The 23,554-nt window shown below is 40.5% G+C and overlaps 1 protein-coding gene across 10 annotated transcripts in view; it reads left to right on the top strand.

Moving 5' to 3' along the window:
- The window catches only part of LOC122080742 (rab GTPase-activating protein 22-like), a 108,042-nt gene that overhangs the window by 16,313 nt on the left and 68,175 nt on the right, over window positions 1–23,554 (top strand). For 9 of the 10 annotated variants that reach the window (XM_042647597.1, XM_042647571.1, XM_042647560.1 and 6 more), the window contains 4 exons: window positions 15,094–15,851; window positions 15,963–16,085; window positions 16,259–16,347; window positions 16,505–16,705. In XM_042647597.1, the coding sequence (XP_042503531.1) occupies window positions 15,094–15,851; window positions 15,963–16,085; window positions 16,259–16,347; window positions 16,505–16,705 (1,171 nt within the window). The remainder of the gene's footprint in view (window positions 1–15,093; window positions 15,852–15,962; window positions 16,086–16,258; window positions 16,348–16,504; window positions 16,706–23,554) is intronic. The other variant, XM_042647578.1, reaches the window with a different exon arrangement.

The raw sequence follows: 23,554 nt of genomic DNA, 5'->3' as shown, positions 1-23,554 counted from the left end.
CGAATTTCAATCGAAATGATGCATTTTTTTCACTTTAGGTTCACTTGGCCATTTCCCAATAGGGGGAGGGGGGGGGGGGGATGGCTGAAATGATCGAATTTTCGATTAAACAGTGCATTTTTGTGACCGAAATTATGGTGCTTCTAGATTTTGCCTCCTATTTCGTCTCGAGCATGTTGAAACTGGCAAAATTAGCAAAATTTTGAACCATGCATGGATCTTCTTTCTTCAATCAACTCTACTCAAAGCTATACTTGTTACTAGTCCTAACCTATGCATGTTCCTTGAGTCACTTTAGGCCTACCCTTGGCTCTTTTAGTTCCGCCAATCTTAATTATATCACTCCTCTTTACTGGAGCATTTAAAGGCCTATGTTGCACATGTCAGTACCACGTCAAACGATTCTCTCATTATATATCAGAGCTACTCCTAAATTAACTATAATTTGTCCATTCCGGATTTTATCCTTTTTTACCTCTCATCCATCTCAATAGTCTCATTTCAGCTACATTATATATGTTTTGTATCATTACCACCCAACATTCAACTCAATACATTATTGCTTGTATAATATTTTCCTTTGAGTTTTAATAGAGTACTTTTACTTTAATAAAAAAGAAAAAATACTATAGACATACATCTTCGCTTCATCCACCTTGCTATAATTCTTTGTGCAACATCATCCTCTTTTTTCTCATTTATATATGATTGAGCCTAGGTACATAATAACATTATCACTTTGCAATATCTCCCTATCATCAATTTTCACTACCCCACTTTTAGTTCTATTTACTAAAGTTACTCACGATATACTATTTTTTGTTCTACTAACCCTAGAACCTTTTGATTCCTAAGTGGATCTTTTTAATTCCAACTTGAGATCCATCCCTCTTTTTTTTTTTTTTTTTTTTTTCATCTGTGAAACTATTTTATCTGCAATAATCATACACCAAAGGACATGATCTTGAATGTCTATAGTCAGCTCACGTATGATTAGCACAAATAAGAATGGGCTTAAGCTGATCCTTGATATAATCCAAGGCAAAAATGAAAAGGAATGGAGACGGTGAGTCCCCTTGCCTCAGTCCCTTCATACTTTCTAAGAAGCCTGCTAGGTTACCATTTACAAAAGGGAAAATGCTTTTGTGTTGCATCTTAGGTTGATCTGGGTGTAGCTCCAATATATGATAAGCTATGAGAACGTTGTTTGAGGTGGCATGGCTATGTTCAACAAAGGCCTTTAGATGCTACAGTACGGAGGAGTGACTTGATTAAAATTGTAGGAGCTAAAAGAGCTAGGGGCAAACCCAGAATGAATCTATGAGAAGTGGTGAGGGAAGACATGCATAGCTTAGGCCTTGTATCAAGTATGATCTCTAACAGGGCTGATTGTAGGGTAAGGATCCATATAGCTGACCCCATTTAGTTGGCCAAGGCTTAGTTGTTGTTTTTCATCCATAACATCCATTTAGACCCAAAAACCGATCCTAAGTATCTCAGCTCACATGAGCATATTCCTTCTCCATATGCACCTTGAACAGAATCATAGGTTGAGAAATCAAAGTTAATATATTCAGGAATACCCAGTTACCACAAAGAGAACAACCCAATTAATGCAGGAGTAGATTACAAGTAACTAACTCCGCAGTTTATAACCCTAAACAATACAAATATGAGTAAGAAACAAAGAAATAATACCATCAAATAAATCCCTAAGGATACAATACCCATATAGGAGCAAAACCAGCCAAAAACCTAACCCAATAGGAGAGAGAAAGACCTGTTATAGAGCTGGAGAGAGAGAGGTGCGGCCAGGGCTGTAGGAGTCCGATTGAGTTGCACTCTTGGGCGTAGATAGTCCCTTGGGAGGGTACAAAAATGCCCAAAGTTGGGAGGATTCTGACGGCTGGTTGTGAAGTTACAAGCTTTCTTGATTTTCTGACCTAGGAGAGAAAACTGAGAAGAACCTTCAAGAACAGCAGCTGAATGCTTCCAACAGTGACTAGGTTTTTGTATTCTGATGCTTCCAACAGTGACTAGGCCTGGAATACCCTGATTGAAGACCTGACTGAACAGAGTACAAAAGAGAGAAAGAGAGGAGATCGATCTCTCTCCTATTCCCACTAGGATTGCTGATCGGTTCTGATTTCTGGAGACTTTTATCAAAATCTGAACTATACCTCTTGAATGTTACAAAAAATAAAATAAAAAAGAAGAATAAAACAGATGGGGGATTGAGAAGGGTGAAAGAGAATAAAAGAAGTGGCTATCTCAGCCTGGGCTTCTCATCCATAGCTATCTCAACTGCTCTAAGCATTTAGTTGCAAACTTTCTTTCATAAATGCAAACTTTCTTTCATTCAACTCTATCCAATAATGGTACATTTGCCTCTCTATTTATAGAGGAGAAGTTTACAATCATACTAATACTAGGAGCTAGTTTCCCAATAGGACTAGACACTCCTACTACAACTAGAAATTCAAAGTAGGACTAGGACTTGACTTTATGACTCCAACATGGAGTAGGACTAACTAACTAATAGTCCATATAGGACTTTACAACCAACTAATGGCCTAATGGGCCTTTATTGAATTAAATAGCAACTAATTAAACTAATGAATAAAATCCCGTTTTCCTACCTTCTACCCATATTTTAGGCCTATTAAAGTGGCCAATTTCAAAGAAAACCCATGGGATCAAAGGCCCAACACATACATAACATAATCCAAGGCTTATTTGCAATAAAATAAGCCCAAGTGATTTATCTACATCAACTCGCCCTCTCCTAGAAAAAATTCGTCCTCGAATTTTGTAGAGTGTGAGGGTGATTATATCATGGTGCACGTCCCTCTTCAAGCCGTAGAAAAATTCAGGTAGCTCTTTGATGATAAAGATGTAGTCTAGAATGTGAGGAGCTCGATCTTTAAGATACTTTAATAGGATGACAAACTCCACGTGCTCAACTTCAACATCTTCAGATGTATCCATAGGGTCATCTACATATGCACCTTTGATCTCTTCTAACTTCAATGCAACATAAAGCTCTTTTGGTTCATATACCTGGTGGTTCCTAATCGGTTCCATTGATGGTTCAAACACAACTTCATTCTTGAACTCCTTAGGAACTTCCTCTTAGCTGTTCACAATCATCATAGTTGTTGTAGTGTAAAGTTCCATAGTCTCAACCTTATTGTCCATTGTGGCAACCTTGTTGCTTTCTACTTCTCCCACATGAGTCTCGTTGATGGGAACATCAATGACTAGTTCTTCCTCAACAATAGGAATGGCTGGAAAAATTTTAACACTAACCTTAACTTTTGGCTCTAGTTCACTGGTCAGAGGTGTCTTCTCTTGTTGCTCATTCGCAATAGAGACTGATGATTCCTTCATGTTATTGTCAAGTGTGGGTGCCTTTTGGACATCTGGTGGAAGGAAGTACATGTTTCGTTCATGCTCAGATAGGTACATGCCTGCCAACTCATACTGCATCTCGTCCCACGTTTTAGGTTTACATTCTTAAGTTTGAAGTTGCCTTTCACGGACTCTCCATTGCATTCGAACACAATCACTCATCTGGGAACATGCATATTGGCGTTTTTTTGTCTCTGTTAAGTTGTAGTTGTCAAAGTACATGTCCAATTCACGCATCTATTCAAGGAATTCCCCATGAAAATAACGTGGCTGATCATTAGATTGGGCAGCAGTGGATGTATTCTGATGGGAATCCTGTGGAGGGAAGAGCTTTCTTTGGAAATTTTGCAGGGAGGTATTGTGTCACTAACTTGTACTTCATCTCTTCTCAAGTCCTAGGCTCATGTCCTCGAACTCGGAGTCGCTTTTCATGGACTCTCCACCAATCTCTAGCATGACCAATCAACTGGAAACAAACAACTTGAAGCTTTTGTGTCTCTGTCAAGTTATAGTAGTCAATATATTCCTCCAGAGAATCTAACCAATCAAGGATGTAGAATGTATCCCTTTGTCCATCGAAGTAACGAACTGATGGAACCATCTTCAGTTAGGCCCTGATAGATCGTTTGGAGCTTTCTTCAACCGTAGCTCTGATACCACTTAATGTAGGAGTAGATTACAAGTAACTAACTCCACAGTTTATAACCCCAAACAATACAAATAGGAGTAAGAAACAAAGAAATAATACCATCAAATAAATCCCCAAGGATATAATACCCATTTAGGAGTAAAACCAGCCCAAAACCTAACCCGATAGGAGAGAGAAAGACCTGTTATAGAGCTGGAGAGAGAGAGGTGCGGCCAGGGCTGTAGGAGTCCGATTGAGTTGCATTCTTGGGCGTAGATAGTCCCTAGGGAGGGTACAAAAACCCCCAAAGTTGGGAGGATTCTGACGACTAGTTGTGAAGTTACAAGCTTTCTTGATTTTCTGACCTAGGAGAGAAAACTGAGAAGAACTTTCAAGAATTGCAGTTGAATGCTTCCAACAGTGACTAGGTAAGGATCGTGGGACCCTTATGAGGCCTGGAATACCCTGATTGAAGACTTGACTGAACAGAGTACAGAAGAGAGAAAGAGAGGAGATCGATCTTTCTTTTATTCCCACTAGGATTGCTGATCGGTTATGATTTCTGGAGACTTTTATTAAAATCTGAACTATACCTCTTGAATGTTACAACAAATAAAATAAAAAAGAAGAATAAAACAGATGGAGGATTGAGAAGGGTGAAAGAGAATAAAGGAAGTGGCTATCTCAGCCTGGGCTTCTCACCCACAGCTATCTCAGCTGCTCTAAGCATTTAGTTGCAAACTTTCTTTCATAAATGCAAACTTTCTTTCATTCAAATCTGTCCAATATTGGTACATATGCCTTTCTATTTATAAAGGGGAAGTTTACAATCATACTAATACTAGGAGCTAATTTCCCAATAGGACTAGACACTCCTACTACAATTAGGAGCTAGTTTCCCAATAGGACTAGACACTCCTACTACAACTAGGAATTTAAAATAGGACTAGGACTTGACGTTATGACTCCAACATGGAGTAGGACTAACTAACTAATAGTCCATATAGGACTTTACAACCAACTAATGGCCTAATGGGCCTTTATTGAATTAAATAGCAAAACTAATTAAACTAATGAATAAAATCCCGTTTTCCTACCTTCTACCCATATTTTAAGCCTATTAAAGTGGCCCATTTCAAAGAAAACCCATGGGATCAAAGGCCCAACACATACATAACACAACTCAAGGCTTATTTGCAATAAAATAAGCCCAAGTGACTTATCTATATCTCCAATGCTTGTGCTTTGCTACTTCCACCGAGGGCGGTATATTTTATTTATAATAAATTCAATTAGTTACAAAGATTGTAATCCCCCCCCCCCCCCCCCAACACTTACATACAAGAAACACTACAAAACAATACCACAACACAAAACATCACCGTGACTTGTAAACATAAACCTAAATACTACCTTAAATTATGACCGTCACTGTTGACACTAAAAAACACCGCTATACTACTAAATGTCACCATAACACCCCCCTCAAGGTGGATCATATCTATATTCTAGGCTCTAGCTTGGACAATAAGAACAAACATACTTTATATAACCAATTTAAAGAGAGACACAAATCGTAGAACCCAATGGTCAGCAATAGCAGGACGTGACAAAGTCATCTTCCAGGCACATCACCAACACAAGCACACCAATCACCTGCAGCAATAGTAGAAAAATCTTTGTGTCGAAAGAATTCAAACATCAACGGAAAAATAAGGGAGAGAAATTGCAAGGTAGACCATAGCAAGAACAACAACAATAACATCATAAGCCCTTCTCAAGAAGACAGATAAAAGAGGATCAGCACAAGTTGCTGCTAACCACAGATAAAAGAGCAACATAGGTTGATGCGTACTGCAGGAAAAAAAAAAAAAAATAAGGTTGTTGCAAACCACAAATACAGCATAAGGTAGCTAGGAACCACAATAACGACGTAAGGTAACTGCGAACCACAATAAAAAAATAAAGTAGCTACAAACTACAATAACCATATGAGGTAGCTGCAAACCACAAGTAGCCATCTCTATAAAAAAACACATTGTGATGATGAGAGCAAATGCCGAGAACAGATAAAAGGAAGACATCAGAAAATCATAGTTGTCACAGTGACTAGGCGACCCAAGGCATTGGAGGGGTGCCTAGGCATATAGCATATGACTATATGTAATATAGCAATGATAATTTATATAATCATGTAATATGATGTAATTATGCTAGTGATGACATAATATCAGAAAATTGTCACACCCAGCCTCCATTAGGCTAAGGCATACGGCTTGGAATACCTTACCGTATCCAGTCAGCAAACTCCACCAGGATCACGAGACTGTAGGCGAATTCACAATAGCACCAAGATAACTAATAATCAACTTACATGATACAAAATCAGAGATAAACTGGTGATTTACTATATGTTACTACTTCACATATATATAAGTGTTTCAGTATAGTACATTTACAAATATATCTGTATATTACATTCCTCCAAAACCTCACATATACACAAAATAGTCAAAATATAACCGCTGAGATCACTCAGTAGCCTGGTGCCCCATAGGCATAGTCATCGCATCCGCAATCTGAACCATGTTCCATCTCAGCTTCTGGAATCCACTAAGTGTCATTGGCAGCCTAGAGGTCTCCATGCAGATACCTGGCTGCTCATTGGTATCACCATCTAACAAATATAAAAGCAATAATTGGGTGAGCTTCACCAAGCTCAATAAGGGGTGGGGGTAGGCAAGCATCCGCAAATCAATGATGCAATGCATGCTCCACCATAGTTACATGATGCCACATGAGTCCATTTGATTACACTACTTTCCCTATCTCTATTACTAAGTCCATAATTTGGTATTAGTGCTACAACAATGTAGGTGGTATGCCCTCCCCCGGAATGAACTTCAGGTTTTGGCGATACAAGCTAATTGCAGGTAGGAGTCAGCCTGTCCCGGAAAGAACCTTGGTCCCTCAGCCAACCCCTTGGTTAGTAACCCCTGCAGCCATGTGTATAGTACGTCGTACCCAAGGTTCAAGGTATCGGGTTTCAACCCTTGGGGAGAGGAAATTTTGAGGAAACAAGGGAATTTTTCCCGGTTGGGTGGAAACTTTGGTTTCGACCTCCAAAATGTATTTTTTTCCTAATTTTTTGTTTACATCCTATTTTAGGCATTTCTAACACATTTACATAATTTTGAAATAACCTAAAGGGGGGGTGAATAGGTTATCCTAGTGAGATTTAAACCTTTCTGAATAATAGTTCCCAAATGTGATTGCAAAATAAAAACTGCGGAATAAAATACTCATAATCACACAACACCAAGGTTTATAGTGGTTCGACTCAACTCGAGTCTAGTCCACTCCCTACAAGTTCCACTTGTAAGGTATTCCACTAGCTCTCCCTTTCAATACAGTAGGTAGGGTAGAAAACCTTTACAAAATCTTGTTTAGGACAAGAGTATCATTACAACCTCTTTCCAGGTAGAGAAGCACCTCTTACAATCTCGTTTTACGGTGGAGAGTCACCCAACTCTTTTTAGGATAAGAGGATCCTTACACAATCCTAATTACAATCTAGGAGAATGTAAAAGTAATAAAACAAGTGGAATATAATGGTTTCAGTTTACCTCGTGTGGTGCGTGCAAAATGAATATGCAAAATGTAAGCTTGAATGCACCTTTTGAAGTCTCCCCTAGGTATGGGCTGATGAGAGAGACTTTGCTGAAGTCTTTGAGTTCTTGGAGAACGTGTTTAACTTCAAGAATAACCCTAATGATAATAGCAGTTGAATCTCACAATTGACTTTGATATGATTGCTTAAAGCTCACTTAAATTGTTCATTATTAAAGTCATTAATGGAGTATTTATATAGGTAGAGACTAGGCTCAATTAGGGTAATAAGATCACCCAATTTGGAAGGAGAATAATTTCTAACGGGTAGAAATTTTCTCAATCGGCAGTTGCTGCTTCCTAGTCTAGTTGTATGAAACTAGTTGTTAGACTAAAAAATATATCCGTTATATAGCCGTTGGAGTCTTTAGAGGTCAACCGGCAGTTGCTGCTTCCAATTGGAAGTTGCCGGTTCCTCTTTGTGGGATGTTTAATATACAGTCAAATGATCCGGAATTGATCCAGCTAGCTGGTTCAATTTTTGGTTAAATTCGGCAGTTGCCGGTTCCTATCCGACAGTTGCCGGTTGACTGCTGTTTGCAGTTTCTGATGGAAAATCCATCATAGAGGCAAAGCAACAGTTGCTAGTTGACCTTTGTTTTGTGTTTTGACTGTCTGGCAGTAACACAAGGAGGTTAATATGCCTTGGGTTGATTTATGAGTGTTGTCCATGATTAATATGCATGAGTGTAGTGTGTGTGGGAGTGTGTGAATTACATCTTAATCCAGAAGTATCCAACTCTTCAATTTCTTCATTTTGAGTTCTTCCACTTCTTCAATGTCTTCAATTTGAGTTCTTCCACTTCTTCAATGTCTTCAATTTGTGTTCTTCCACTTCTTCAATGTCTTCAATTTGAATTCTTCCACTTCTTCAATGTCTCTTAGAGCTTTTCAGTAAATCTTCGTATTCTCCATCTTGAGTTCTTCAAAATGTCAATCCCACTTGGATCTTGGGCTTCATTGAAGTGGTCCCTTACATGGTGCTTCCACAATGTGATCCTTTACATGACACTTAGAGAAATAGTTGTTAGAGCTCGACTTATTTGTTATCATCAAAACCTTTATGGAGAGGGATATTCCCAACAAATTTCATAAAAAAAAAAAAACAAGTAAAGTCATACTTGTGGCCATGGTTTTAAGTATCTCCGATACCGATACGATACCCTCTGATACGTATCTTAAATTTAGTCGGTCGATACGATACACATCGATACGATACATTGAATTTTTTAAATCATTTCGTATCGATATATATCCTACAATACATATCAATATGCATCAATACACCACTAATACACATCGATACGATACGACATGCCTCGATATGACTATGAAAAATATAAAATTGAGGTAAAATGTACGTTTCGGTATGTATTGGTACGTATCGGTGAGTATCGGTATGTTTCGATTGGTACGTATCGGTATATATCAGCACGTATCGGTGAGTATCAATATATATATCGGTACGTGTCGGTGAGTATCGATACGTATTGGCGCTACGGTCATATAATGGCCAATATGGGTAATTTTTCAGAAAAAAAACGATTTTTTGAAGGGTTTTTGTTCCAAAGTTGCTGTCAGCCATATTTCTCTCTAACTAAAGTGGAAATCAAGGTTGGGAACAAGGATTTTACATTTATGGGACAACTACAGACCTTGAATTCTTAGTACGATACCCTCAATTTAGTGTTTATGCATAATACATGTTATCAATAGCTTTTTTTAACAAATTCTTTATGCAAAAGTGTTTAAAAAAATGTTTTCTATCCATTTATGTGTGTATCTTTAGCGTATCTTAGTGTATCTCCGATACGATACGATACCCTCCGATACGTATCTTAATTTTGGCCGACCGATACGACGACCGATACCGATACTTTAATCCTTGCTTGTGGCCCACACCAAAAGTTTAGTAATATACGTCGTTTGACTGAAGGTAGGAAACTATACTACATAAGTACATAGTCTACACTATATATAGTCTACAATCTACATCAATACATCATAATACATAATACAAATGATCCAAAATAAATAAAAATATTACATCATCATGAGTTATCTCTCAGCACTCAACACTCAAGTGACAACACTCAACACTCAACACTCAACACTCAACACTCAACACTCAACACTTAACACTCAACACTCAACACTCAACACTCAATTCTACTCTATTTACAACTATATCCTATAAAAAATTGATTTTTGGGGAAGATGAGACTTACCTCATTGTTTCAAGCTGCCTTCCTTATGTAGATCAAGCAATACCCAAGCTTAGATTCAATTTTGTTGGGCACAAGGGGGAAATCTTGAGTGTTTCCCCAAATTTCCTACTTCAAAGAGAAAAAAGTAAGGGGTGAGGGTCGGATTTTAGAGAATAGGAGTCTTGGTTTCTTTTAAAAGTATCTTATATAAGAGTTGGTTCCACCCAAAGGGTTGAACCAAGTGGTTTAGTCAAAATTTCCCACATTTTGGTAGTCAAAACTTGTTGAAACCAGTCGAAACATGTCAAAACCTGTGACTTTTTAAAGTCACAGACAAAATGGTATCGGTCTCCTGCGATATGGTCGAAACGTGAAAAATTCCGACCATATCAGTTGACTTCTTGAACCATAGTTGTATTGTGTTGCATCCACCCTTGGGTACAGTACGTCATACTATGGACGTGCATTGCTGATCATGCAACCACAGATGGGATTAGCCAGTAATCACCCCTTACCAGCAAGGGGTTGTAGCACTCGGGTCTGTGACGTCCTAACCAAATGCATTCTAAATGATGTGGTTATATCCATCATACATCAGACATAGAATCCACACACACCGGGTACATGATGCTGGAATCCCCCTTTAGCCTTACCGTGTCCCGCCTCACATGTTCACCTCCACAATTCCACAGTATACCATATCAGTTTAAAGAGATACAAAATTAAAACCACATCACATCAGCATACAAAATATAAAACTGAAATGATAAACACTCTGCAAATTAAGTCAACGCCCAATCACCTCAAAACCCGAAATCAACTGTATTCGATCAATTCCCTTGAACACCCACCCTCGCCGTGTAACTTAATTTCCTACTCAATTTGTGTGCAATATAGTCAGTTCAAAGTATATTTAGATCCCTAAGTTCAGTATATATGATCCCAACCTTGCATGGTGAAATCCCTAGTTTTAGGGGTCTTTAGAGATGGGTCAGATTGGGCCTGGGTCATTGAACCTACTCTGAACACTCAAATTTCCCTACTTCAGAGTTGATTACCAACTTTGAGAACCTATTACCTACTACAATTCCCAAATTAACAATCCTAGCCTGCTTCTACCCAAACCAGTAGCTACCTACACTAAATTTAACTAGGAAGAAGACCCTACCTACTGAGTAGACTGAATCAGAGAGTCCAAAAAAGGATGTGCTTCCCTTTTGATCATCTCCTCCTCTTCCTTCTTCTCTCCTTGCTACAGAAATTATAGTGGTATAAAATGAGTGAGCAGTGCATGCAAATGGGTTTATATATTCAGCCCATATGACCCTTAAGGCCTGTTTGGCTGAACATGTGAAATGAAAAATTACATCATTTATGTGTCCCATCTTGTAGGACCCACTGTACCCATCCATGTTGGGTACAGTATACTCAGCATGGGAACCCAATTCCTCTGGGTAAGCCTGGGGTACAATACTGTAGGACAGTGGGCCTCACATGGATTTGATGTATTTTTCAGAGCGGCACTACCAGTGGGTGCTCAGCGCTCAGCCGGTGAGGACCTGCCGGTGGCTCTTGCTGAACTGGCCAGGCTGACTAGTCCCTGTGTCTGTACACAGTGGTCAGTGTATATTTGTTATTTTACCTTTGGTTCCTCTGGTCATGGAAAGCCTTCCAGTAGAATTGGCATGATGTGCACTGACAGGTGGGGTCATTCTTGTCCTCCTTGCATTCCACACTGCCAGCCATCCAAAACAGTGCTGCTCTCCAGGTCCAGCTCCTTTTTTGGTCAACAGACGTAACAACTGTGTTAGACCAGGGTATCGCAAAAACCATCTTATAATAAACAAAGCATAGGGTATAATATTAACATATTCATCAAAAAACAAAACAATAAACATAAATCAACATAACTCATGAAGTGTCAACAAGTCATGTTGTCGCCTTAGACCCAAGAAAGTGCTTCGATGCCAGCGACACCTTGACAACTATGGAACAAATATGGTAATCATAAGAAGTCATGTTGTTAATGACACAAGCAGATGACACGGGTAGATAATAATAGTAATCAGAAAACACGTTGCTGATGACACAAATAGATTAGCAGATGACACAAGTAAATTGTAATAATCTAAAAAAACACGTGGCTGATGACACAAATAGATTAGCAGATGACATGAGTAAATAGCCAGCAATTTGTGCTTAGCCACTTCAACCGTGGGAAGTATATTGTAATTATAACAAAGACTGTAATGCCCCCAGGCCCCCACTTACATAAAACTAAAACTACTAAACAATACTTCAATACTAAACATTACCATTACTCATAAACATAAAATACTACCACAAATTATAAACGATACTACGAATACTAAAACACCACCATACTACTAAATGTCACCATGTTTTCAACAGACCCCTTCTAAACTATGAATCCACCATTTTATCAGCACAAGTACCATCCAAAATCTGCCTACCCGTAATGAAGTCCCCCTGTTGGAAAGGCAACCTGATTAATACCTGTCTCAAATTCTTTAACACCTTTCAAATGTTTTTGTACACACTACAAGTCAAACTTAGCAGTCTATAGGCTCTTTGGGATTCAAGCTGCAAAGGTCATGTTGTCATTCTATCTCCTCTAATTTTCTCCCCACCACCACCTTCGGCCCGCTTCTTCACCAAAAGATCTCTGTTGCAAGTCTTGCGACCCCCTCAACTCCTCAGTAATCTGTTGGAATCCTCATCCTTTTAGTTTCATCACATTTACTTACCTTTTCCCATTTATAACTCTTTGTAATATCCAATCTCTTCTCTTCTCTTCTCTCCTCTCCTCATTCTCTTCAACCACTCTCGTTCCAGCTTCTAACTGAAAAAAGGAGTTTACCCGTCATCTCACATTTGCTTCCTTATAAAAAAAAATTGGTGTTTTGATCTCCTTCCTTCAACCAAATGTCTCTAGATCTGTGCCTCCATATTATCTACTCCTTTTTGCCTTGCATACTTTTCCTTTCCCCTTTTTACTGGGATCATTTATAATAGATATTTTCTTACTGTAAGAATCACTAATAAAAATTGAAGTGCTCCTGGATTAATTACTGTAGAAAATCAGATGTCATGCCACTGGTCCTAGATGCCGCAGAATTCATCAAAAGAAAAATGTATTCAAAGCCCTACCAAAATTCAGCACGTAAGGTGTGCGACTATGCTTATATTTCAGTTCAATAAATAAGTTCTTGTATTCATGAGATGGGGCCACGAAAATGAAAATGAAGGCAATCTGATAAAGCCAAAAAACTACTCATCTTTCACCAGAGAATGGGAAATTTTTGTTAGAAATGATCCTAATAGGGGCATTCTGCTGGAGTTACATCAAATGTATGCGTATTTTTTTTTTTTTGATGAATAAAAAATATATAAAACAGGAGAAAGAGGGGGGAGGGATATTCAAAAACATAAAGGCCGAATGATACAAGCCCAGAAGGGGGGGAGAGGGGAGGACAAAATACTCTGGGATAAGCCCTAGGAAACAACAATGTGCCTGTTCCTTGGGAGTCCACTAATAGTCCTACCGTAGTTGTCACGACGTCATGGCGACCCAAGGCGGTGGAGGGATGGCTAATCGATTTGGCGGTGAATCGCCCACTATGGCGTTGCCATGGCGATCAAATCGCCCATGTGCTATTTTTTATTTCCTTTGTTTTCTAAAGCTATTTTGTATGTTATAATATATACCCTATGACATAAAAAACCAATCAAAATTAAGCAACATCAAGTCATAAAGATCAACAGTCACGCTCACATCAAGTTATAAAAAATCAACGTGACTTATTGACATTTATAGAAATGCTCTTCTTCTATAATAAGTTTTATTGGTCAAAGATTTTATTTTTAGACGAGACTTTTTGTATTAGGTATAACACAAAAATAGCTTTCCAACAAGTCTAAGATTACTTAAATCTGAATTGTTATGACAAAGTTATGTTCCGGTTAAACTTATTTTAAAGTGTGTGAATGCTGTTAAATCGCCTGAATGGAAATAATTTTATTGGCATCAAAACAAAAGATTATTTTACCAGACTTTTGGTTTTTAGTAATGCTCTACCATGATAAGATTCATAAAATTTTCAGAATTGAGAAAACTCTTAGCATTCGAAAGTTGAAAATCACCCTACAACTAAAAATCCAATTTTTGTTCTTGGACTAGGGGGTTGACTTTTTATCCTTTTGGAATTTGATTTTTAAACTATTTTTATTGGATTAAAATAGGGGGTATTTGCTTATTTATGAATAGTATCTTACGTAAATTAAATAATAAAATATAAAAACATTGCAATAAAGCCATAAATAAGGGTAAAAAATATAAGGCGGCATACAGTGCAATAAGGCGACAGTCGCTTAAGCCCTAGGCAAACCACTTGGATGCCAAGGAGATGCCCTGGCGACGCTTTGACAATTATGAGTCTTATGTGGGAGAGAGCCAAGTTTGGAGGAGACGTCAAAGTAGATGGCCTTCCAAATCTTATCGAGAGATCTAGAGTTGGTGGTCCATCTACGAAGGTTGCGCTCCAACCGAATATGGGTGATAGTAGCGCCGAAAGCAAGCTTACTGGCAGAGTCACAAATAGATTTACTTGAATAGATCATATATATCCAAATCCATTCTCTCTAAAGGTGGAGGGGAGTTCTCCGGGTAGGCCAGCATTTGGTGAGAACATGCTTCCAAATATTGGAGGTGAAGTGGTAGTCAAAGAATTAATTGATGTCAATGTATGCATATTATTAGTTGCACCTATCATATTCTTTCTGCTTTGCTGAAAACAAATGCCAAAATTTATTATAAACACTATTTCATTTATTTGTTTATTACTTATTTTTTACTTTCTTGTGTTGTTTCTACTTTCATGTGTATGCAGAAGGATTTCTTGAGTAGTGGGACCTGTTATTAATTGCTTCTTCCTGTTTGTTATACTTGCAATATGTTGCATTTCTCTGTCTTTCTCCTATTAAAGTGACACAAAGGGCCACATTAGCTAAAAGTTGCACTGTTTTATAATTTAAAAGCTTATCTATATATTCATGAAATCTGGGGTACTTTATGGTGGAGAATGAGCATCAAAGTAACTAGTAGATTTTTCTAGATTCATAGTTAAAAAAAGAAGCCTTACAGAAAATTTTATGCAGGGAGCGGTACGAGGATTTAATTCGGCAATGTCAAACAATGCATTCAAGTATTGGAACTGGCTCTCTTGCCTATGCTGTAGGGTCCAAAGTGTTGGATATGAGGCTACCATCCAAAGATAATGGGAAAAGGGATGCAGAATTTGAATGTGAATCTGCTTCTCAGGATATTAGTGATGAAGTAGAGACCTATGGTAGTAAATGTACAGAATCTACAGATATAATTAGGGAAAGTACAGACACTGCAGCATATGACTCTTCATATCCTATGCCTTCTTCTGGTCCTTACGATTGCTTTTCCTCAAAATCAGGGAGAGAAGAAAATGGATCAGAATATGTAACAGAGAGTTATTTTGATTTTCCTCCTTTACCTGTCACATATTTGTTGGAAAAGAACGACAGTGATGGGGAAGAACGTGGAGTGCATAACGATAGAGTATCTACTGAACATAGATTGAGTTTATCAGCTGAAAACATGCATAGTTTTCAAATTAATAACAATGTTGATCTAATTATAGAATCAAATGGTTCACCATCCAATGCTGTCTCGCATGCAAGAAACTCTGAAATTGAAATGTGTAATTCAGATTTCCAAGGACAAGTCGTTGAGGCACCAAACATGGAATATAAAACTGAAATTATTAGCCATCTGAGAATATCAGATGTTGCCCAAACAGCCATGGTAGATGCAACTGCTTCTCAAGGGGGTACTAAGAATGAAGACAGAGTTTCTGAATGGCTTTGGACTCTTCACCAAATAGGTACCAGTTATTTAGCTCTTTTCTGATAGTAAATAAAATATCATCCTTTGAATAATGAGTTAATGACTTATGGTTATTTTCTTGGTTTCTTGTGATGAATTTCCCTTTCAGTTGTTGATGTGGTCAGAACTGATAGTCATCTTGAATTTTATGAGGACGTGAAAAATGTAGCTCGTATGTCAGATATTCTTGCTGTTTATGCCTGGGTTGATCCTGCTACTGGGTACTGCCAAGGTTGTTCACTTCTTTTTTTCTTCAACTTCTTGTAGTTTCCTATGATATTAAATTAAATTCTGAGTATTTCCATCATGGAGTTCTGTCACAAAGTAATGAGAGATTAACTTCTCTAATATCAGTGTAAATTTTTTTTAAGTCGTATCAACTCTAATGGAAAATCTGTCTTTTAGGTATGAGTGACTTGCTGTCTCCTTTTGTTGTCCTTTATGAAGATAATGCAGATGCCTTTTGGTGCTTTGAGATGCTACTTAGGAGAATGGTAATCCCGTAATCCCCATAATTTGCAAACTTCTTGCACATTTATTGCTTCTCCCTCCCAAAACATAAATAAGTAAATAATGGAACAGAAATTTTTTGTTGTCCTGGAATTCTGATTTTCTTACATTTTCCATTTACTTATTCATTTTTTCTTTTAGCGTGAAAATTTTCAGATGGAAGGACCAACTGGAGTGATGAAGCAGTTGCAAGCATTATGGTGTATCTTGGCAGCTACAGATAAGGAAATGTTCGTTCATTTATCATTAATAGGTGCTGAAAGTCTTCATTTTGCCTTCCGGATGCTGCTGGTTCTCTTCCGTCGGGAGTTGTCTTTCCATGATGCTCTTTGCATGTGGGAGGTTTGTTCTCTCTGCTGCTCTTACCAGAACTGGTACCATCCAATGCAAATTTTATGGGTTGGGACAACTCAATTCAGTCCCTTGTCTCAACTTTTTGGATACTGATTTAGCACGTGTTGAAGTCCAAAACCCACATTTGTGAGCCAATTCCAGGAAGCACAGTCTTTTCTCAAGCCCTGTCTAGGCCCATTAGTTACTACCCATGTCACACCCCACTTTTTCCAAAGTGCCGGAATGTGACTAGGACTCTTATCCAATTCCTAACCGACCATCCAGGATCTCAATGCAGTACTTTGACATCACAATTAATACAAGAAATTCTAAGTAAGAAGCAAAGAAATGAAAATATAACTATACTTGCAACTTTTAAACTGGTGGTTCTAAATGATAACGTATATCCACAAGAAGATTTCATACATGTAGCCCACTTTACATCAATACATCTGATAGAAAAGACTACATATAAAAAAGGTAACAAAATATCCAAAAACTCATGGACTTCATCATCCTCATTAAGGTGCACTATATGTACAGTCATCACAAATGTAGTCGTCATGCTCCTTGACCTCTAGTATCTACCAATCCTCAGTCACTGAAGTAGTTGTGTCACAACCCGCTGCCTTAAACTACCCGTTTCGCCATCTAAAAGGAATTATAAACATGGGGTGAGCTTCACTAAGCCCAATGAGGGATGGGGAGCATACATGCATACATAATGAAATATGATGCAGTGCATGAATCAGTCTCCAACAGAAATGATGCAATGCATGAGTTCATTTTATTAGATGACCTAAACAATAAAACTAAGTTTGATGGTATAAGTGCTACTGCAACACACTAGGTAGTATTCCTGGTCCCGGAATGGGCCATCGGTTCCCCAGCGATACAAACCCTAGTTGCGATTAGAAGCCTACCGGTTCCAGAAAGCGACCTTTGGTCTCCTAGCAAACCTCTTATAACCCCTTTCTAGAACCACGATCCCAGAAAACACACATCGATCACCTAAGATTTGTCTGCCTCCGGCGACAATCACATCGTACCGCAGATGTGGTATTCCGGAAAGGTTCGTTGGACCTATCACAATGGGTTATCCAACACCCTTTTTTTTTTTGGATGAGTAAATAAATTCATTACCAAGGGAGGAAAGAATATATAGGGGGGGGGGAGGAAAGAGAAGGGGGTGGGAGGATCCCAATGCTGGCCTAACATAGCCAGACAAGGGGGAGGATCCCAATGCTGGCCTACTAAAGCTAGACAAAAAGACAGAGACAAACAATAGAACCAACTAAAGGGGCCTTAGGGGCCACAACACTAGCAACACTAGCCATGATACATCAGTTTGGGGGGGGGGGGAGAAGAATAGAGGTAGGTAAGCCCTAGGAGACAATAATGAGCCTGTTCCTTGGGGAGTCTTTGATAGAACCGTGCTTAATGAAACCAAGCTTGGAACTAGCAACAAAGAAGATGGCTTTCCAAATCGAGTCAAATGAACGGGAGTTGGAAGTCCATCTACGTAGGTTGCGCTTCATCCAGATATGGTTTATGGAGGAACAGAAAACCAGTTTCTCAACAGTGTCACAAATGGAAGAATCACCATAGGTCATGTCCACCCAGATCCATTCTCTACTCAAGGGGAGGATAGTACTGGAAGAAAGTGCTCTTTTTCATATGGAGGAGAAGCGGCAGGCGAAGAAGAGATGGTCCACATCTTCGGTTCTATTCCAACAGAGGCAGCAAGAATGGGGGACCAAGATGTGACAATTAATGTGGAAGGGTGGGAAGGCAGTACGAGAGGGCTCTCCATGCAGTGAAGCTGTGGCGGGGGATAGGCCTTTAAACCAAAAAATATTTCTATAAGGGATGGGGGGAGCCTTAGAACGAATGAATTCCCAAGCAGAGGCGGAGGAGAAAGGACCCTGGGGGGTGGGGTCTAGATAATCCGATCACTCCTACCTCGATGACCAGGGGGAATAGGAGGCAGGGAGGATCACAGGTCAGAGATGGGGGAATGGAGGAAGGAGGAGCACAGAGATTGGTAGAGATCTAGGGATGTTAGAGGAGTAGACGGTTCTAGGGGAGAATTGAGGAAGGAGGATACCCGAACGTTGCCAAGGATTGAGCCAGAAGGAAGTGGAGGAGCCATCTCTAATAGAGTTGGTGATGGATCTGAGGGCAAAGTGCCTAAGGGAGAGAATGTTTCTCCATATCCAAGAGGGATTGGAAGGGATGGAGATAGTCCACAAAGAGTCATTCTTGAGGAGGTGGGGAGTAAACCCAGGAAACCTATATACTATTATGCTTGGAAGCAATTTTTCAAATGAGCTTGAGGGTACCCGCAAGATTAACCTCTTTGCTGCTTCGAAGCCCAAGCCCTCCAGCTTTAGGAAGGCAAGTTTTGCTCTAGGAGAGGGGGTGGAGAAATTTAACAGTGTCCGAGCCCATCCAGAGGAAGGAGCAAAGGAGATGCTCAATGGATTTGGAGATGGAAGACGGGAGGGGGAAAGTGCCCGACCAGTAGAGATACATGGATTAGAGGACCGAACGGGTGAGAATGAGGTGATCTGCATAGGAGAGGAGCTTGCCCTTCCAGAGTTGAAGTTTTGACTTAATGAGATCCACAGGGGAAAGCGATGATGAGCATAGAGCCTGGAGGAGATCAGGGGTAGACCAAGGTATTTGACAGGGAAAGATCCTAGGGAGAAGCCAATGATACGAAGGAGGTTTACCTGGCAAGGAGCAGAGACACCAGAGAGAAAGAGATTAGATTTAAGGAGGTTGATGAGAAGGCCAAAGAGGGACTCAAAAAGGTGAAGGGAGGACATGATAAAGGTAAGAGAGGAGTCAGCCTTAGAGAAGATTATGAGATCATTTGCGAAGGTAAGGTGGGTGAGCTTCAAGGTGCGGCATTTAGGGATGGGGGAGATGAGGTGAAGATTGGTGGAGGATTGAACCGATTGAGAAAGTATCTCAAGGCCAAAAGAGAAGAGGAAAGGGAGAGAGGGCAACCTTGCCTAATACCAACGGAGGATGGGAAGAAGCCAGCTGGGCTGCCATTAACGAGGTCAGAGAAGGAAGGGGAGGAGATGCAAGCGTGGATCCAGTAGACGAAAGATGGGGGAAAGACATTTGAAGCAGGATAGAGGATAGGAAATTCCAATGAATAGAGTTAAAAGCTCTGTGTAAGTCATTTTTAAGCAGTGCAAAGGGGGGTGGGATTTCTTATCAAAGCTACGGATGATCTCATGACAGAGAATGATGTTGTCAGCTATGTTTCTGCCAGCATTGAAGGTAGATTGATTTGGATTGGTGAGGGAGTTGATGACCAACTGGATTTTGTTGGCAAGAATTTTGGCAATGAATTTGTAGATGAGATTACCCAATGAGGCAGAGGAAGGTATGGACGTATGGTTGATTCCTTTGATTTGATTGGGATTCAGGAAGAAGCTCTTGATAGTCATGAAGAGGTCCGACCTGATGATATACTGGCAGGAGGAAAAAAAGCCCATGCTGAATCCATAAGACTTAGGGCTTTGTTGGCCTTATGGACAAGGACAATGGACAAGATTTCTTCCTCAGAGGGAATAGCCTGAAGGGAGGGGAGGAGGTGGGGGGACAAATTTGTTGAGGACACCATTGGGAATGGGAGGGCTGGGGAGGGGGGTGGAAGGGCGGAGGATATCCTGGAAGAAGGAAGCAGCCTCAGATATGATATCCTCAGGATTAAGGATGGTGGAACTATTGTGGGAGATGAGATTGGAGATGGAGTTGGCGTTTGTTCTGGCTTTCAAGGAGCAGTGAAGGTAGGCTGTGTTAGAATCGCTAAGCTCGAGCCATTTGATTCTGGACTTTTGCCTAAGAAAACTTTCCTCTTAGGCCAGAAGAGTGGAGGGCATAGAAGAGGTAGCTTTCTCTTCCTTAGCCAGGGAAAGGTTTTGAATGTCATCATGAAGCCTAGATTAGATGAGGGTAAGCTTGTCTTGACAAGAGGAAACCTTGGAGGAGATATTTCCAAAGGAGATGGAGTTCCAATCATTGAGGGCGGATTTGACATTTCTAAGCCTCCTAGCAAAAGTGATGAGAGGGGTGGAGAAGGCTAGAACAAGGATAGCCCAAGCTTCACGGACAATGGGAATGAAGTCCTGATAGAGTGACCACATGTCAAGAAATTTGAACAGTTTAGGGCCAAAGGAGGCAGTTGGGTGGACGAGGAGGGAGATAGGGGTGTGGTTAGAGATGCTGAGTAGGTCGAAAGTGGCATGGGAGGGAAAGGAATCAAGAAAGGAGATGGAGTTCCAATCTTTGAGGGCGGATTTGACGTTTCTAAGCCTCCTAGCAAAAGCGATGAGAGGGGTGGAGAAGGCTTGAATAGGGATGGGACAAGCTTCACGGACAACGGGAGTGAAGTCTTAATGGAGCGACCACATGTCAAAAAATTTGAATAGTTTAGGGCCAAAGGAGGTAGTTGGGTGGACGAGGGGGGAGATAGGGGAGTGGTTAGAGATGCTGAATAGGTCGAAAGTGGCATGGGAGGAGGGAAAGGAATCAAGCCAAGCTTCATTGGTTAGGACCCTATCCAACTTGCATGCGATTCTAGTCGGACCATGCTTGCGGTTCTGCTATGTGAACTTGACACCAGTCCCCCTGAGGTCATTCATGGTAATATCATCGATCCAATCATTGAAGACTTCGACAGAAGTGATGTCAATGGGCTCACCTCAATCTTTTTCATGATTGGCTCTGACCACATTGAAATCACCCTCCACTCCCCACGAAAGGGGACCAATGGAAGGGGCAATGGATTTGAGGTCAATCCAGAGGGGCAATTTATCGATGGCTTATTATGAGTGTAGATGATAGTGAAGAAGCAGTGGGGAAGGAACCAGGAGTGGAGATGGAAAGGTGGATATAATGGGGGGAGGAGGAGAGGGCAACAATGTTGATGAGGAGGGGGTTCTAGAGAACCAAATACGCCCTCTAGGACAAAATGAGTAGTTGGAGCGAAAAGACCAGGAGGGGGCAATAGAGGCAATGATGTGGGAGGCGTGGGCTTTAACACACGGGTCTTAATGAGACAACACAAGGTGGATTTGGAGGAGTTGATGAGGGAGCGGATGGAGGCATGTTTAGCTCAGGAGTTGAAACCTTGAACATTCCATAAGATCCAAGTGATCATTTGGGGGTGGGGGGGGGGTGCAAATGCTTGGAGGAGCCAGGAGAGGACTAGGAGTGCTTAGAGGCAGTTTTGGATTTCTGCCTACGATGGTATTCCTTCAGGGGAGAAGCAAGGGGGAAGGATAAGCTTTGAGATTCGGAGGAGTATCCGAGGCCCTGAGAAGGGAGGAGGATCTGGTGGGGCGGGGGTTCATTTTGGTGGCTAAAGGGGGCATGGGGGGGGGGGGGAGCAATGGGCAATGACTGCAATGGGGGGGATGCTGGAGGCATCCAGCCCCAGCTCAAGATGGGCCTGAGCAGACCAGAGGGTTGAATTAGCACCTTCCAAGGTGATCTGACTGGGCAGGGAGCCTAGTGAGAAATATCATCATGTTCAGTGTGCTCGGGAGGGGCCTGAGCTGACCGGAGAGGCGGCGGAGAACCTTCCAAGGTTGTGCAGGAGGGTCAGCTAGGGGCTGCAGAACTGATGCAGGAGGGATCAGTGCTGGCAGCAAAGGAGCACAGGCAATTCCCGTTTGAGGATAGAACAGGAAGAGGCAAGAGGCAGTCGGGATTGGGCGAGGCATCGATGGCAGGGGCCAGGGAGCAGCAGCGAGTTACAGGCCCAAGAGGGGGTGGCTGGGCCCCTATTGACAAGGGGTTGTAACACTAAGTCAATGATCCCTGACTGCATACTATCTACATGTTATGCTCATAGCAACATATAAAAGAAACGTGGGAACACGGTACCGGAATCCTTCCTTGGCCACACCGTATTCCTCACCGAACATCACTTATACCAAACTGTCATCTCAATCCATTCTCATAAACAACAATATTCAACTGAGTAACTAATTTAAAGCTATTATCTCAATCCATTCTCATAAACAACAATATTTGACTAAGTAACATGAACATAAATAAGAAAGTGATCATGCTCATACAAAAATAAATTAAAGACAGAAACACTCCTTAAATTAAAACAACCACCCACTCACCTCATCGGTAAACTTGGTGAGTCAACAATTCCCCACACTGCTTTGGCCTCATCCTGTGACTTGTCTCTGTCCTAGCCAAATAGGGGTATTTAAGTTAATTAATCTTTGGAGAAAGTCCTACTTAAATCCTAAAAGACCCCTAAACAAATTCTGCACTACGTTCAGTAGGTACCACTGGTGGATGATGGCACATCTGTAGGTGTCAACGGTGGATGGACAATAGCTCAGGATCTAAGATTTTGTTCACCGGTTGGTCCCTGCGGTAAATGTGGGATCCACTGGTGGTGATCGACTGGTGAGGCCCAGAAAGCCAACTCTTTGCCCAGATTTCAGTCTCAACGGAAATGATCTTCATTGGGTTCACTTATATGGTGAAGTGCTACTTTTAATTAAAAGGATCTAACCATTTATCCTATTTGAATCTATTTAGGTATGTTTCACCATTTGAGAAAGGTCTATCTAACTTGTGCTGCATGTTCCCTTGTTTGGACAGCATGTAATGAGAACATGCATACAAGTGATGATCTACCTACAAGAACCATATCGCATGATCTGGGTTTTAGCTGAACCCAACCCAAACCTAGCCTAGGTCTTTACCCAAACTGAAATTGGAAGAGGGATAAACAAAAGCTATCCCACTAAAGCATGTTTGCTAAATAATCCATTTTTGTATAAAATGATTTAATTCATAACTTGACCT

The sequence above is a fragment of the Macadamia integrifolia genome, chromosome 1 (genome assembly GCF_013358625.1).
Source record: "Macadamia integrifolia cultivar HAES 741 chromosome 1, SCU_Mint_v3, whole genome shotgun sequence".
NCBI lineage: Eukaryota > Viridiplantae > Streptophyta > Magnoliopsida > Proteales > Proteaceae > Macadamia > Macadamia integrifolia.
Note: the sequence above shows the minus strand (reverse complement) of the source record. Positions and strands in the feature narration are given on the sequence as shown.